General features: G+C 40.9%; 1 protein-coding gene across 1 annotated transcript; it reads left to right on the top strand.

Annotated features, from left to right (window-relative positions):
• Positions 1–2,671: 2,671 nt before the first annotated feature.
• Positions 2,672–3,614, top strand: LOC149287915 (hemoglobin subunit alpha-3-like). The gene is made up of 3 exons (XM_089492354.1): positions 2,672–2,766; positions 3,088–3,292; positions 3,486–3,614. The coding sequence occupies exons 1-3, from the start codon at positions 2,672–2,674 to the stop codon at positions 3,612–3,614; spliced, it is 429 nt and encodes a 142-aa protein (XP_089348480.1).
• The last annotated feature ends 13,481 nt before the right edge of the window (positions 3,615–17,095 follow it).

The following is a 17,095-nucleotide window of genomic DNA, read 5'->3' as shown; positions in this document are numbered from 1 at the left end:
CGGGATCAAAATGCATTGTTTCCAATTGGTTTAGGAACTGCCCATTGTCCTTAAGGGGTTAAGAACCTTTTTAGGGAGGGGGTGGGACGCTCGTTCAGCAACAGCATGTGCTTTGCAATGCTACACTGAACCTTTATTAAGGTTAATAAAAAAACAGGTTACAGCAAGTGTGTGTACTCTCATTTAAAGAGGAAAAATTAACTATGACTTTGGTTAGTGGGCAATGACAATTTTAGCTTCAACACACATTTTGTTAGTTATTTGAATTTGTATTTGATCCGTTATACACCAGTGAGTTGTTCCATTACTTTTAATTTAAGATATTGCCTTGTTCATGAGTAGTGCTAAATGCAGCAAATTGAACCATTATAACCACAAAATGTATACTGTTTCCATTTGACCCCGTAAAGTAAATTTAGTTGTTTAAAGATATGATCACACTCAGTGTGAAGTTAGCTATCTTGAGGGACAGCGTTAGGGAACTTCTGTGGATTGCATGCTGTAATGCTTTTTCTTTGTTGTTTAAGTTAATCAACAGCAGCAAATTACGCCCCTCAATCTTCGAAATACTGAATGCTGATGAAAATGTGCAGTGCTTCACATGTTTGTGTCAATATACTGATAGTGAATATGCTGTACTGTACAAGACTACTTATCTGCATATTGATAGCATGGATGCTGAATGAGGCGGAATGATCCTTTAGAAATGTCTGATACACATATTCAAAGCAATGCTGTGTGTATTGTAGTGCATACTATTAATGCAAATAATTTCTGGGTAAGGTTCCTCAGAGAAAATATTTATGTTAAATACTGCCCTAGGCCTGTTCCCGGGCAGCTCCCCAGGCCAATAGGATGGATTTGTTGCAGGGTACAGCATGGTATGGCGGCTGTGCTTGCTAGGCGTAGTGGTCCTTATGGAATATATGCCAGTTGGAGAGATCTGAGATCTCCCTTTTAACTAACCTATTAAACAGTGGTATACTTGGGATCCCCCAAGTTTTAAAGCAGAGGGGTTGCCATCCTTGGACTTGCCAGGCTAGATCCCTATGCACTGCTGGTTTTCATAAACTGCTTAAATTAATATCTGTGACCAGAAATTGGTGGTTGAGTTAGAGGGTTTTTTTTTAATTGTTCATAGAAGTAATTATGCTTTTGTTTAAACAATGTTATTTGCAATAGAACATGGGAATGTAATGCATTTTATATAAGCATTAGTGATATGCAACTAAGAAGGTGCAGTCTTTATTTACTGATGGACACATAACCCATTCTTTCTAGTACATAAACAATACACACTTGATTGCATAGCACATATAAAGTTCTAATCTTTAGAAACTCACATAAAAAATTGTTGTTTAGCATGCTACACATGTTGAATCATACCCTGCGGGATCTTCTTAACCCAACTTGCTGGTGGAAACTAGCAGCCTTGATATCACTGTTTTATTACTGTCCCGAAGGTAAACATACTAAAATAACACTAATCAGAGCTTGTTTAAGTTTAAAAAAGATGTTGCCATCTTTTTATATAATGTCACCAAGGTAGTAAAACAAAAGGAAAACAGCAAAATTCCCTGTGTAGCATGAGTTTACTTGATAAATGAGACACGCAACAATTGCATGACCAAAAAGAAAAATACACTGCGTAATGAATCCTGTGGGTCACATTCTTAACTACTGCTAAAATTATAGAACTCACCAGAGTGACTAATTAAAAACCTATTGGTAATGTGATTTACATCAGAGACACCTACATCTAATCCTACCTTTATGAATTCTTCGCAGGAGTTGTTAGCATATCGAGTGGGACAGTATACTGTTATATTATCAACTTTTAACATTGTCATTAACTTAACCCAGAATGATAAAGCAAATGGGAATCTAAAATCAAAAGACTACTGTACGTTACCTCTTATTTTACATCCAGGCTCCAAGCCAAATCGAGAAAACCTTTTTGACAATGTGAAACATCTTTTTCGTTATTACCATTAACATGGTTATTATATGGAATTATTATAATTATAATAGCAATTTTATAACCAATTTTGTAATTGCAATTACAGAATTAGCATCTTGTTGAGCAAAATTAAGTCAGGCAGTATTTAAAAGTACACGAATGTCTTAACTAGTTGCTAAAGTTTAAAGATAATGTGTTTCACAAATATTCACTAATAATCATAGTGTTAAACCATCTAACATTGATTTAAATAATATAAAATGTAAAACATCATTGTTCCTGATGTAGAGACTCAAACCCTAATCAGTCCTTGATCTTGTCTTAAATTCAGGATAGCTGTATGCCTATGCCACACATTTTGAAATTTCCTAACCACATTACCCTCCATCACTTCTGATGTAAGGCTGTTCCATTTACATTATATCCTCTCAGTAAAGTAAGAAAACTATACGTATTGATATCTCTTAGTATGGATTGATATGTTTGCAATCAACATACAGTGATACGTTTGTTCCTCGAAGTCAGATGAAATGACTTGCTGAGACAGATAATGCCAACGGGTGTAACTTCTTTTCAGCCAATAGCAATGATTCGTGTGGTTTCTCATGTACCCTTAAACAGTTTAAAAGAGCAGCAGATGCTCCCATTCAGCACTCGTCTTGAGCTTTCAATTACAGTCAGCCTAAAGCCCACTACCTCCCAATTGCCAAAATGACTCTGAGCAGCAGCGAGAGGTCCGCAATTGTTTCACTCTGGGGAAAGATCGCTCCTAACGCCAGTGCCCTTGGAGCTGAAGCTTTGGAGAGGTAATTATAGTAGGATTATAGTAGGATATACTAGGCTGTAAAAATCAGTGATGAATAGTTCAATTATTAGTTTTCATTAGGTGTATCGGAATAATTCTATGGAGTTTGCCACTATAATTTAATGGCAGGTCTGATCAATAGAGTGCAATTAGTATTTGAAAAGTGGAAAAGCACTATAATTTAAAAAAGTGAAATAGTGTTAATTATGTGAAGATAAACTACTCCAGGAAGGAGAGGTGAGGGCTGTCACATTTAGATACATGCAGCTACTATATTTTGAGAAAAGGCTGGTGAAAATAAGTGTTTTCATCTCTCTTCTAGACTTTTCCTGAGCTTCCCTCAGACCAAGACATACTTCAGCCATTTTGACTTGAGCCATGGCTCTGCTGATCTCCTTAACCATGGTGGAAAAGTTGTGAATGCCCTGGGAGAGGCCGCAAAGCACCTTGACAGCCTTTCAGGCTCCCTGTCAACCCTCAGTGACCTGCATGCCTACAACCTGAGAGTGGATCCAGGAAACTTCAAGGTGAGAAATCAGTTTTTGCATTTATGTATCATTAAACTAATTAATTACTGTCATTACATAATATGACATGGCTCAGTTATGTCCCATTAATAAAAAGTGGTGCTAGCACATTATATATGTACAGGCATACAGCCGATAAAGTTTAAAGTGGAGTGTAAATGTATTCTGAATATTTGTTGCATTCTCTCTATAGTTGCTGTCTCAAACTATCCAAGTGACTCTGGCTGCTCACTTCCCTGAAGACTTCACACCCTCAGTCCAAGCTGCCTGGGACAAATTCATTGCTGAAGTAGCCGCTGTCTTGACCTCCAAGTACAGATAAAAACATCAAGACAACAAGAATACATCTGTGATTACACCAATTTATGGGAGTTTTACTGGAAATTATGTGCATACGTTTTTCTCCATAACTATAACTGTAACACTATAAGAATGTGTTATACTTATGTCACAATATAAAATAAGATTCCAGTTGTGAAAAATAAAAAAATACTTTTTATTCCACTTTGCATCCACTGTTAATATGGACCCTATTTATCCAGAGAAAATACAAATCTGGTTTCAATTAAATCTTTCTGCTGATTTATTAGAGTGCACAATTATTTTTATAGTTAGTACTGATGAATGTAGTAGATCAAGTGGTTGTATCATGAGATTTAATATATACAATGCAGTATTAACAATCATCTTGTAGAGATCCATAATCAGTATCCCTTTTTACATATTTGGGCAAATTGTTACTTTTAAATGATGGTGTGACAGAGACCCATACTCTGAGTAGCTCCGCCATAGAGAACTTCTTTGCCGTGAATGTTCAGTTGCTCAAGGGTGAATCCTCTATAATTCTCCCCCAAACACTGGTGGATATTTATACACCAAAACATGATAGTATTAGGAGTTTAATCCCACACAATGGCAGTCTCTATCGATCTGGGTTACTTTTACAAAAACGTCTCAGCACAGAAATGATAGCTCCCTTTCTAGACACTTGTCCCTGCTTTTCAAGACAAAGGGATAAAAATTTCAATTTGGTAACAAAAAAAAAATTGCGAAAGGTATTTTGTAGAACTGTACAGATACACAATTTGAGGCTGTGACTAGCTTAGCGCACCGACATTTTTTCTTTTCCCTGTTTGCAGATACACAAGGTCAGACTAGCTGAGGTCATACTTGATAGCCTCTATGAACTGGGTCACCTATGAACTGGGTTATCATATCCCAGTGAGCTGTATATGCAACACTTAATAAGGTCAGCATGGAGGCTTTGCACCGAACTCCATACTCATAGTTGACAAGTGTTTTGGCATTTGGGAGCTTGTGCCAGTATTTTTACTGTCCTAAGACAAGTCCCGAGAAAATGGCAGTTGCAGGCCTGCTGGGGAGATCACAGGTTTTCCTCTAACTGGCCCAAAATTAAGAGAGTGTGAGGTGTGTTTGTATATTATGGTAAGTATGTCTAATGGCAAGCAAACATGTGGATGCAAGGGCAAGTCTAAATCAGGATGTGTAAAGGCAAGTGTGAATGTGCAAGTGTATGTATGTATTTATGCATGGGCAGAGCCGGCCTTAGGCGTTGTGGCGCCCTGTGCGGACTACTCCTCTGGCGCCCCCCATCACTACCCCCCCTCTCTGCCCCTTCAAACTACCCCCTCTCAAACTATACCCCCCACCCCTCTGCCCCTTCAAACTACACCCCCCACCCCTCTACCCCTTCAAACTACACCCCCCACCCCTCTGCCCCTTCAAACTACACCCCCCACCCCTTCAAACTACACCCCCCACTTACCTTGTTGCCGGAGTCCTGCGGTGAGAGCGGGAGGCATCCGTCTTCTCGCTCTGCCGCGGTGCCGGCATTTCATGTTGAGCGCCGGAATAGTCCGGCGCTCAACATGAGATGCCGGCACCGCGACGGAGTCACGGAGAGTAAGGGGCACCGAGCGGTTGCTGAGAACTTCACGAGTAACCGCTTGGCGCCCCTGCCCGGGACTTACATTAAAGCATCGTTTTTTTTGTTTTGTTTTTTTTTTAACTTTATTTAACATGAATGATGTTAAATAAAGTTTAAAAAAAAAAAAAGATGTTTTAAGTTAAGTCCCGGGCAGGCGCCCCTGCTACCATGGCGCCCTGTGTGGTAGCACGCCCCTAAGGCCGGCCCTGTGCATGGGCGGGTGTGTATGCTTATGGGCAGGCATCTGTAACCATAAACTATATATATGTATTCTGACAGTATATTCATTACTATTAATGTTTGGGCCTAAATGAGATGAGGCCATTGTACGTACAATCTAGGTTCTTGGTAAATCTTGTAAATGCAATCTGGGTCTGTGTCTGTGTGTAATCTGGGTGCTGGGGCAAATCCTGTGATCGCAGTCTGGGTGCTAGGGCAAGTCCTTATCTACATACACCAATCAACCATAGCATTATGACTACTTGCCTAATATTGTGTAGTTCCTCCATTTGCCACCAAAGTTTGCCACCCATCGAGGCATGGACTCCACTAGACCTCTCAAGGTGTGCTGTAATATCTGGCACTGGGACGTTGGCAGCAGGTCCTTTAAGTCTTGTGAGTCGCGAGGTGGGGACTTCACGCATGCATCCTGTTGCACATGCACCCGGCCATCCACGTAAAAAAAAATGTGATTCATCAGACCAGTTCTTATGCTCATGTGCCCATTGTAGGTGCTTTCGGCAGTGGACAGGGGTCAGCATGGGCACCTTAACTGGTCTGTGGCGCCACAGCCCCATATGTAACAACCTGGGATGCACTGTGTGTTCTGACACCTTTCTATCAGAACCAGCATTAACTTTTTCAGCAATTTGAGCTACAGTAGCTCATCTACAGATCAGGAACACACCATAAGATTTATTGGTTGATGGCAGACGAGCCCCCTGCTGGCGACCAATAGAGTCGCTTGTACAGACTTTTAAAATCTTGGTGCCGCAACTTGGCCAGAGGAGACCACTAGTCTCCACACTCCAAGAGTTAAAGGTCCGTATGAACGACCAACAGAGTCGCTCGTATGGACCTTTAACTCTTAGAGTGGGGTGACCATGTTCTCCTCAGGCCAAGTTATGCCATCCATTGGTTGATGTCAGGGGAGGCCCCTGCAGGCAACCAATAGAGTCGCTTGCACAACCCTTTAACTCCTGACGGGGAACTTGGCCTCTCCTCACTCCAAGAGTTAAAGGCCTTTAACTTCTGTCAGCGAACCTCTGATGCCAGAGGAGGTCCCTGCAGGCGACCAATAGAGTTGTTCGAATGACTCTATTCTTTGTGTTGTGTGTCTTTGTATACGTTTTGCCGCTGCCATGTTCGTATGTACAGTATTCGGGCTGAACAAGGAAAACACACCCTTCATGTTCGTTTTCATGTTCACCCGAATACTAAAGCACAAGTCTAATTAACATGAGCATGTATATGTGTAAAAGTGTGACTGTGTATGAGTGTAGTAGTGTGTATGTTAGCTAAGGTGGGGAAGTGTGGCACTTTGTGTATTAAATGGGTATTAAAACTCATTGCACCCCATCCCATCACTGCATTGTCCATAGTTCTTTTGCTGCTTTTTTAACCTCCTACCAGCAGGTGACAATCGCTATGTTCTCTGCCACAGTAACTATAATTGGTACCATGTGAAAACCTTAGTGGCTCAGTAATACTGAGGCCAGCATTGAATGCAGTTAAGAGACATAGCAACAGAGCGCCCAGAGTAAAGCAGAGTCATTTATCCGTTTTCAGGTTGGCAGAAAAGCATTTCGGTTTAACCGTCAATGGGAAATGTTCTGAGAATAATTTATACATGAGATAATATTGTAGGGAACGCAGTTTATTAAGACAGACCCTTGCAGATCAATTGCTGTGACAGGCCTTGTATAATGTGTATTGTAAACTACAGTAAATGTATGTGTAGTTTAATTGCTCCATTAGCATAGATGGCAGCAGATTAACAAAATAAAGGCAGAGTTAGTTTGTTATATTCCGTTGGGTCCGCCTGGTTAAACAGGTTCTTAAATGGATTCGCTGCAGCCACGTGTTGTGATCAATATGGCCGAAATATGAAGCAGGCTAAGGCTAGTAAAGCAATAGAGGCCTTATGTCCAAGCAACTCCGGTATCCAGAATCGGTTCAAAATATGTTTCATTTGTGAGAAAGTCAAGCAGAATGTTATTATTTGCTTTGTATGATAAATGTTCTGGGCAAACTCCAGCAGAGATTTAAGGTGACACAGGGTGTTGTCCAAAGAATATTTGTTATGCTGGATAGACTTGTTTAATTATAGATATGTTTGCGCCAATTGTTTATTGTAAGGAGAATGTATCATGATGTAATATTATAACGTTATATATAGTCAGTGGTTCAGTAATACCGAGGACAGCACTGAATGCAGCTAAGAAACATAGCAACATGAGAATCACAAAATAAATGTGTTGCACCAGAATAAACTTAATCTCTTTATTCTAAAAATGCAACCAAAGCAAGAAGAGAGGGTTCCCCTGCAGCATCATCTGGAAAAATGTATAGCATGTCTCATATATGGAATCATTATTTACTTCATGTGTGACTGTAATCTTAACTCGACTTACTGTCCCAAAGATAAACATACTACGTAACACTAATCAGAGCTTATATAAATACAATTAGACTGTTGCCTTCTACACATAGACACTATAAAACCAAAAGTATATGGACACCTGACAATCACACCTATACAACTGATTAAAAAACTATGGGCATTAACATGGAGTTGGCCTTGTCTTTGTGATTTTAACAGCCTCACCTCTTCTGGGAAGGCTTTCCGCAAGATTTTGAAATGGATCTGTGGAAATTCATGCCCATTCAATGAGGTAAGGTGCTGGCTCCCTATCTGTGTCCCAGTTCATCCCAGAGGTGTTCAGTTAGGTTAAGGTCAAGGCTCTGTGCAAGCAACTTAAGTTCCACCAAATTTGTCAAACTATATCTTTATAGACCTTGCTTTCTTGTGCAAGAAATGTGAAAGCATAGAATTGTCTAACATAGCTATGTATACTGTAGCATTAACACTACTCTTCACTAAAACTAAGAGGCCTGACCCAAACCCGGAAAAGAAAGCTCCAGACCATTATCACTCCTTGCACGACTTTGCAGTAGGCACTAAATATTATGGTAGGTAGCATTCCACTGGCATTCCTCAAACTCAGATTCATCCATTAGACTTCTAGGCAATGAAGCATGTTTCATCACTCCAGAGAACACATTTCGAATGCTCCAGATCCCAGTGGCAGTGTGCTTTGCACCACTCCAGCCGACACTTGACATTGCACATAGGGATCTTTGGCTTGCCATGAAAAAACAATTTCATGAAGCTTTTGACACATACTGCTTATGCTAATGTTCCAGAGGTAATTTGGAACTTAGTAGTGAGTGATGACTTAGTCTACCACTTCATCACTGACCTGTTGCTACTCCTAGATCCTTTTATTTCACAATAATAATACTTACAGTACACTAGCACAGATGTAGCAGGGCAGACATTTCACAAACTGACGTGTCGCAAAGGATGGCATCATAAGACAGCACCACGTTTAAAGACACTGAGCTCTTCAGTATGTCTATGGAGATGGTATGGCTGTATGGTATGCCTGTGTGCTTGGTTTCGCACATTTGTTGAATGTGGCTGAAACACATTAACTCAATCATTAGTAGGGGTATCTACATACTGGTCATATAGTGCACCTCCACCAAAGCAGTAAAACCACTGAATTATGGATTAAATTCCTGACCTTGTAAAATAGTTCTGACCAATGATGATTCAGATTTTTTTTTGTCTGTGATTACTGTTATATTTGTTAAGTATGTAAATGGCAAAAAGCAAAAAAAATTGAAAATGTTGGTTCTTTGCTACCTGAAATTGGAAATTTTGTTAGCGAGGACAAAGAGAAAGCAGATTTTTTTTAAAATCTGTTTGCACCAAAAAATAACTGATGGCCCTGCTTTTTTTATGGAACTGTTGCAATGTACATAGGCTGAGATAGGGAAAAGTCCTTAAGCAATTTAACACTGTTAAGGTAGACAAGGACCAAGGGCCAGATGGGATACAACCAAGAGTGGTTGCAAAGTGGTTGTAAATGGAACATTCTCAAACGGGACCAGGGTATTAAGTAGAGTATTTGAGGGGTCTCTCCTGGGTACTATTCTTTTTATTTTGTTGATTAACAGCTTCCTGCCGACTTATCGTGTATAATGGTGCTTGCTCCGATTGCTGGCATACAACATCATTCAAGTAATGCCTGATCAAGCAATTGGGCGTCCCCTTACTTTAAGTTCACTTAAGGACAGGAAAGCTCCAGCAGTCTTTTTAGACTTTGCTGCGCTTTCTCACTGCTCCCTCTGCTGGCTTAACACAATTAATGCAATCACAAATGCAAGGCTATGGAAATACAAAAAAGACAAAAAAAAACATTTGGTACTTTGGTTATGGAACCCACAGCCCCCCCAGACCTGAAAAGAATTAAATGGAACACAATATGGACAATAGTAATGTCACACCTGACCATTACACCAACAGGGACTTTTATGACATTGCATTCTAAAAATATATACATAAATATGTAGTTGGTCCCCTCTGTAACAGATTCCTTTCTCTGTGAAGGCTTTCGACAAGATTTTGCTACCATTTGAATTTTTGCCCATTCATCTAGCAGAGCATTTGTTAAATCAGGCACTGATGTTGAACGAGAAGGCCTGGCTCGTAATCTCTGTTCCAATTCATCCCAAATGTATTTGATGCAGTTGAGGTCAGGGCTCTATGCGGGCCAGTCAAGTTCTTTTACATCAAACTCATCCAACCATGTCTTTATCCAACCTTGCTTTGTGCACTGGGGCACAGTCATGCTGGAATAGAAAAGGGCCTTTCCAAAACTGTTCCTACAAATTTGGAATCATAGAAGTGTCCAAAATGTCTTGGTATGCTAAAAGGGACATATAAGGACAAGAGGTCATTCCTTTAGACTAGAAGAGCAAAGATATCATACACACAAAAAGAAGAGATTCTTTACAAGAAGGGTAATTAAGGAATGGAATTTATGTGGTGCTATCAAATCAAATGGAAACCTTCAAAAAGGTCTGGATATTTTTTTAGAAAAAACAGTAAATATAGAGCTGTAACTTATAAAATAACTATAATTAATATTAATTTTGAATATGTTAGACCTCCTTGATCCAAAGATGAATCTGATTGCCTTTTGGAGTAATAAAGATTTTTTCCTAATTTCTGAAAAAATTTATTTGGGTTTTTCCTTCTCTTGGATCAACAGCAGAAAGGATAGGTAGAAGTATGGAACTGGTGGACTTAGGTTTTTGTTCAACCTAAATTAGTATTCACTCGGTATGCACTTATTTCTTGCTTTGGTTTGCGTATTCATTTGTCATTATTTTAGCAGCAACCTGGAAATTCTTAATGTGTATGCCTTTAGTACTTTTTGGTTTGAGTGCTCCTCTGTATATTTTGGTTTTGCTGTACATATTTGCTTCACATGCCACAAATTAATTTTGTCCAAATTTTGCTTTAAATTGCTTGAGGGTCTCCAAGCAATTTTGCCAAACTTAGGGTATTTTGATGTAGTGGCAGACTAAGCAATACAATTGGTTTGGGCACCAATTTACTGTCGGAGAACTTCTGAGTACTTCTATACCTTGGGGTTCCAAATTGTATAAGTATCCTGATCGCCCAATGAGAAATCACACACACTGACAAAAGTGTATAATAAGATTCCTGTTTATTATGACGCATTATGGCTATATTTATATAATCATACCAGACATAATGCCCTATCCTAAACCAATCATAATACATAAAATAGCTCTATGCCCTTATTAGTAAACATATTTATACAACTAATAGCGAAGAAGGTCAGGATGATGTATCCAGACAAACCTTGTGCTTAGTATCCAAACAAACTGGTGTTATCAGTAGTTAGTGGAAATATTGTGCTAAGGAGAACAGAATATGGGACATAGGTCATCCTGTATTCTTCCACAATGACAATATAGTGTGACCGAATCCCCAATATTTATTGAATATTATATTTTGAATAGTCTTTGCTGGGTACGTGCTGAATTCTTGCTTTGTTTTGGGGTTTACTAGAGTCCCCTATTCATTTAACATGTGCATGTTGGTGCTGAACTATACCTCTTTCACACCATCCTCTTAAGCAAGGTTAATTTTTGATAAGAGGGGGGCGTGGCTACCCAGCAACCAAGATGGACGCTTAGTCTCTGAGCTCCCATGTACCTTGCCTGAAATATAAGCTTTTTTCCCATCGTAAAAGGAAAATGGGCAAACACAACAAATCGCTGGCGCCTCTAAAACTCCAGTGAACAAGGAGAAACCTTTACCTACCTCGGTGCATTCGTATTTCCACGGCATCTCTGACCAGGACCCCCGTGAATCCTTCCCAGACCAGGTCTCCCCTCCAACTGAATGGGGGGCAGCTGTATCGCAGGAGAGTATTCCGGATTACCCCCTGTTCCTACAGCTGCTCTAATATGGCAAGAAAAAATAGATGCATTACCTACCAAGGAAGATCTGGTTGCTATCATTGAGAAAGCGACACACGGCATTCAAACTAGTCTTACTGAACTACGATCGATTTCCGCCATATTGGGGACCGTGGAGGACTGGGAACCCACCTTCACACTTCTGAGCAAGCTCCTAGACAGCTCTGACACCTGGTCACCAAGGCCTCAACGACGCAAGAGGAATCGGTATCCTGATACTCCGCTCTCTTAAGGAGGTGATACCTACCTTTCTCCACACATTTAGATCGCCAAGTTGATTCTCGGCTGACATCGCCGTATCCCACTTCTGCTGAGGAATTTGCGACTTTACTTTTTACTCCTACCTACCGGGATGGACGCAGGCTAGCCTCCAGAACCTCTCGAGGAAGTTCTCCCCGGTGCCCACTGCTTGTCTCCTCTACATATACTCCAACTGCACAGCAGTGGTGCTCTTCACCTCACGACTCTTGGCTATTCTTCGATTTCGGAGACTCTTACTGCAGGGACTGTCATGGCCGTGGTAACTATATCTCCTTTCATTTAGTGGCCATCTACTTTGACTTTCATGTATGTTATATTTTTCGTTTGTCCATTTATTCGATTTCATTTTATTCAACATGTATCACATTCTCACCTTACGTTCCCACCTCAGGCGAGGTGTATGTATGTTTCTCACACAGGTATTTGTTTTCTTTACCTGCTGCGCCAATTTCTGGGGATTGTTTTAAGCCCTTCCCCCACCAGAACTCTCTGGACTCTCTTCCTTTCCTGGACCTGAGTCCTGGAATTAGACCTACACATGGGTCACTGTGCTCATTATTTGATATTCATCCATCCAGAGATAATATTCTCAATGTTTTCTCACTGTTTTTTTGTTACGATTAACTTGTTCTGTTTTATTTTATGTCGGCACCTGCTTCGGGTTGTTGTGATACACAGGTTGTTCCTCCAGACGTCCCATAATGACCCTAGACAAACTTAAGATTACCTCTTTGAACATAAGGGGCCTTAACAAACACCAACAGAGGTCTAAACTTTTACACTTTTTACACTCTAACAAATCACACATAGCCTTTGTCCAGGAGACGCATTTTAAAGCATCTAGGGAATTTAAATTATTGAATAAACATTAAGCTTTCACATATCTCTCCAGCTCCCCGGACTCTAGGACAAAGGGTGTCGCCATTTTAATACACAAAGCCGTCCCGTTTCAATTCTTAGACGTCTGGAGGGATCCTGAGGGTAGAGCTATTATGTTAAAGGGCTATATTGGCAATCAGAAATTTACTATGGCAAATATCTACGCACCTAACCGGGGTCAATCTACTTTCCTTACACATATATTAACTAGGTTGGCAGAATATCAGGAAGGCCTTGTGTTATTCGGGGGGAGATTTTAACATGATCTTTGACCCCAAGCTTGACTCTTCCTCCCAATCCTCTCACTTGCCCTACTCCAACCTTAAGAAAGTGAAACGCTCCCTACACTTTAATCAATTGGTGGACATATGGAGAGCCATGCATCCAACTACACGAGATTACACTTATTTTTCCTCAGTGCACAATAAATACACTAGAATAGATGCTATATTTCTTTCACACCACCACCTTTCAAAACTCTATTCATCGGACATAGGCATCAGACTTCTTAGTGATTATGCCCCTGTAAATGCCGTTATTGAACTGTCCTGCACTCCCTGGTGTTGGAGATTAAATGAGAACATCTTAGATAACCCTACCTTCTTTGAAGAACTATCAAACCATCTTCAGGATTTTTTTTCAGACAATACCACCAAGGACCTTTCCTTTCCTGTAATTTGGGAAGCTCATAAACGGGTTATCAGAGAACACCTAATTAAATTGGGCTCTGTCATTAAGAAATGTACCACTTCTCAAGCTATCTCCCTTACCCAACAAATCTTTAGGTTGGAACAGACACATAAAGCAACACTAGCCCCAGAACTGCTTTCTCAGGTTCAATCTCTCAGGGACCGCCTGGCGGCACTTTTAGATTCTAATGCTGGATGTAATTTTTTGTTTACTAAAAAACTTTTCTATGAGTTAGGTGACAAACCTGGCAAATTACTGGCGAGGGCGATCAGAGCTAAAAGATCAGCGAACTTTATTCAGAAATTTAGGGACCAGTGGCCACTTGCATTATGACTCGAAGGAAATCTCTAAGTGTTTCTACAATTTTTACCACACTCTTTATAATTTACCCCCCCCTGGTAACTCTGACTCGGACTATTTCACTAGATTGGATTCGTACCTTTTGGCCCATATGCCACAGAGATAGGACTCGGATGCGAAGGAGGTCTTGGATACCCCTGTTACGGTAGAAGACATCGAATCTGCGCTAAAATGGGGTAAATGCCCTGGCCCCGATGGCTTTACTGCCACATACTATAAACGCTTCTTCCCCATCCTAGGACCTCACTTGGTGTCTCTTTTCAATGCCCTGGCTTCGGGCTCTCCCCTGGCGCCGCAGTCTAATCTTGCTTACATTGCCGTGGTCCCTAAACCTGGAAAGGACCCAGAGCTATGTGCGAGTTTTCGCCCTATATCTCTAATTAATTCGGACTTAAAACTGTTAGCTAAGGTCATAGCGCTGTGTCTTCAATCTTATGTCCCCCATTTAATACACAGAGATCAAGTAGGATTCATCCTAGGTAGGGAGGCTAGGGACAATACTATTGTCAGGCTCATCATATTGCAGCCCTTAACTGGATGTTGGAGTCCAGAGTGCAGGAGTGTAAGAACGCAGGGATTGAAACAGACTTGACAAATGACACAAGCGGAATGTTTGGTTATAGGTTATATTACACAAAGCAAAGCAGACATCTCACCATAAGCAGCAGAGTAGGAGGCATATCATGCATACAGACTGCTGGGGAGTATGAGAGTAGAAAAGTCCAGGTAAGTATTCAAAAGGGTCTGGGACAGGTAGCAAGCAAAAAAGGGGAAATCCAGTAGGCAGTCCGGGTGAAAGAGGTAACAGGCAGGCAGGTAAATCCAACAGGCAGATCCAGCATCTGGCATGAACTATGGCTCCAAAGAACTTAATGAACTCACACCTCTGTTACTGGGAGGCAGGGATATAAAGCCTGTTCATTAGATCAAGTGAGTTATCTAGGCTTCAGGTGAGGGAGGCAGGGTATAACAAAACACAGCTGAACATAAATACACAGAACATTGATTATATACATAGCCAGATAATACAAACATGGTACAGGATGCCACAAAGGACAGAGAACAAGGCAAGGTAAGGCAGGGGATGGAGTGAGGAGCTGAGATCCTTAGATGTATAAAGGAAAGAGGGCAAAGGTACATAAGTTACAGACACAAATAAACAAGACAGCAAGCTGTGGAGAGGAGTTCAACTCCAGGCAGACCTCTTAAAAGGGCCGGCCACGCCTGGCAGTTTCCAGGGCTGGGGCTGAACCCTGACAACTATAAGAATTATTAATATTTTAACTTATGCTAAACACAACAAATTGCCCCTAACTCTAATTTCCATGGATGCGGAGAAGGCATTCGATAGAGTTCTTGCTAAATTAGGAATAGGAGATAGAGTGTTCCTTCAAACTACTCACAAGATGGTATAAGGTCCCATCTGAACTACATCACCTTTTACCTAATGTATTGCCTGTGTGTTGGAGGTGTGGCAGTGGGGAGGGTACTTACCTTCACCTTTGCTGGTCTTGCTCTAAGATTCAACCTCTCTGGGCTATGGTAGGAAGAGTTGTCAGAAGGGTAGACGACCCAGACTTCATGCCTTCTCAAAAATCGGTACTCCTACATCTTTCACACCTGTCGTTTGCCCGTTACAAGAGAACCCAGTCGATTCACCTGATAAATACTGCGAAGGCTATAATATCGAAATTCTGGAAGGCGCCCATTACCCCCCCAGTTGAAGCGTGGCTCTCCAGGGTTAATATGATATCACAGATGGAAGATTTGGTTGCTTCCTCGAAGGGTCTCGCATTTAAAAACGACCTGAAGTGGCTGCCTTGGGCCTCTTTTATCGCCTCCCCTGACTTGGGAGTTATTGCATCCTATTCATAATGCTACCTTGCTGCCCCTTTTTGATTTCTCCTTGCTAACAACTTTTATCTTATGTTCATTATCAATGTCCCGGAGCGATTTGTCCGGCTGGTTATCTACCATTACCTCCTTTATCGCAATGAGATCATTTGTTTATTGTGTGTGGAGGTTCATGTTCATCTCTGTGCTCACATGAAGATGTTCTCTCAAGTTGTTTACAGCTCGCACCGCCACTCTATAATTTGTAGGGTGGTCACTTTCAACTTCATATGTGAACATGTCTCATTGACCCATATGATATTGTCTGCTTACAGAATTTTTGTATCTATGCAGTCAATATACTTGTACTTTGTACTTTACATGTACATGTTCTGTGCCTTGCATTATTCTGTAACACACTGTACGGTTTTTTATATGATTATTTAATAATGGAGAAAAAAATATTTGTGATAAGAGCTCCTGTGGGAGGGACAGAGAACATGCATGCCTGGAAACTTAGCACTGATAGCATTAAATGGTTTAGAAGTAGAACCGGATGAGGAGTGGGCATTGCTAAACACCACTCCCCCTTGGAGAGGAGAGCTGCCAGGAGACCCAGGGAAGCAGTGGTTTACCAATAGGGTCTGAGTCAAACCCAGAGAGTTGCCAGGTATCACAGCATACCTTGCCCCACCCCACCGTCACTTTGCCCATGAGGTTATGAGAGTTAAGATTAATAAAGTAACTCCTTGTATCCTCCAATGACCTGAATGGGCCTAGTTCAAGTAACACAAGTGGCATTGCAGCACAAAATATGCCATTACAAATAACAGGTAAATAGGTAATAGACTGTAAACTCATTAGAGCAGGTCTCTCTTCTCCTTCTGTTCTAGTATGTTACTGTCAGTTGTCAATTTATTGTCAATTTTGTTTACTGTCAGTTTGATTTTCTCTCCTTTTGAAGAGCGCTTCAGCACCCACTTGTGCTCCATAAACAATCTATAATAATATAATGTGATGTAAACCCATAAAGGAGCACAGAGGTGAAGGTTTATAGGAACATACCTGTTGCTCCCACCATAGGACCTGTAGACTGCGTGATCTCATTTTGGGCAATTTGAAGAACAAAAGCCCTGAATTTCCTGAAACTTGTAAAAATAAGGGTATGTCCTGGCATAAAATACTGCCTATGCACTGTCCACAGGCACTGTTTATTATGTGAGTTATACACAGCCTCTGTACTGTAA

The sequence above is a fragment of the Sceloporus occidentalis genome, unplaced genomic scaffold, assembly GCF_023333645.1.
Source record: "Sceloporus occidentalis isolate IW3139 unplaced genomic scaffold, rSceOcc1.0.p SCAF_55, whole genome shotgun sequence".
Lineage (NCBI taxonomy): Eukaryota > Metazoa > Chordata > Lepidosauria > Squamata > Phrynosomatidae > Sceloporus > Sceloporus occidentalis.
The sequence above is the reverse complement of the archived record's forward strand: the minus strand, read 5'-3'. Positions and strand labels throughout refer to the sequence as shown.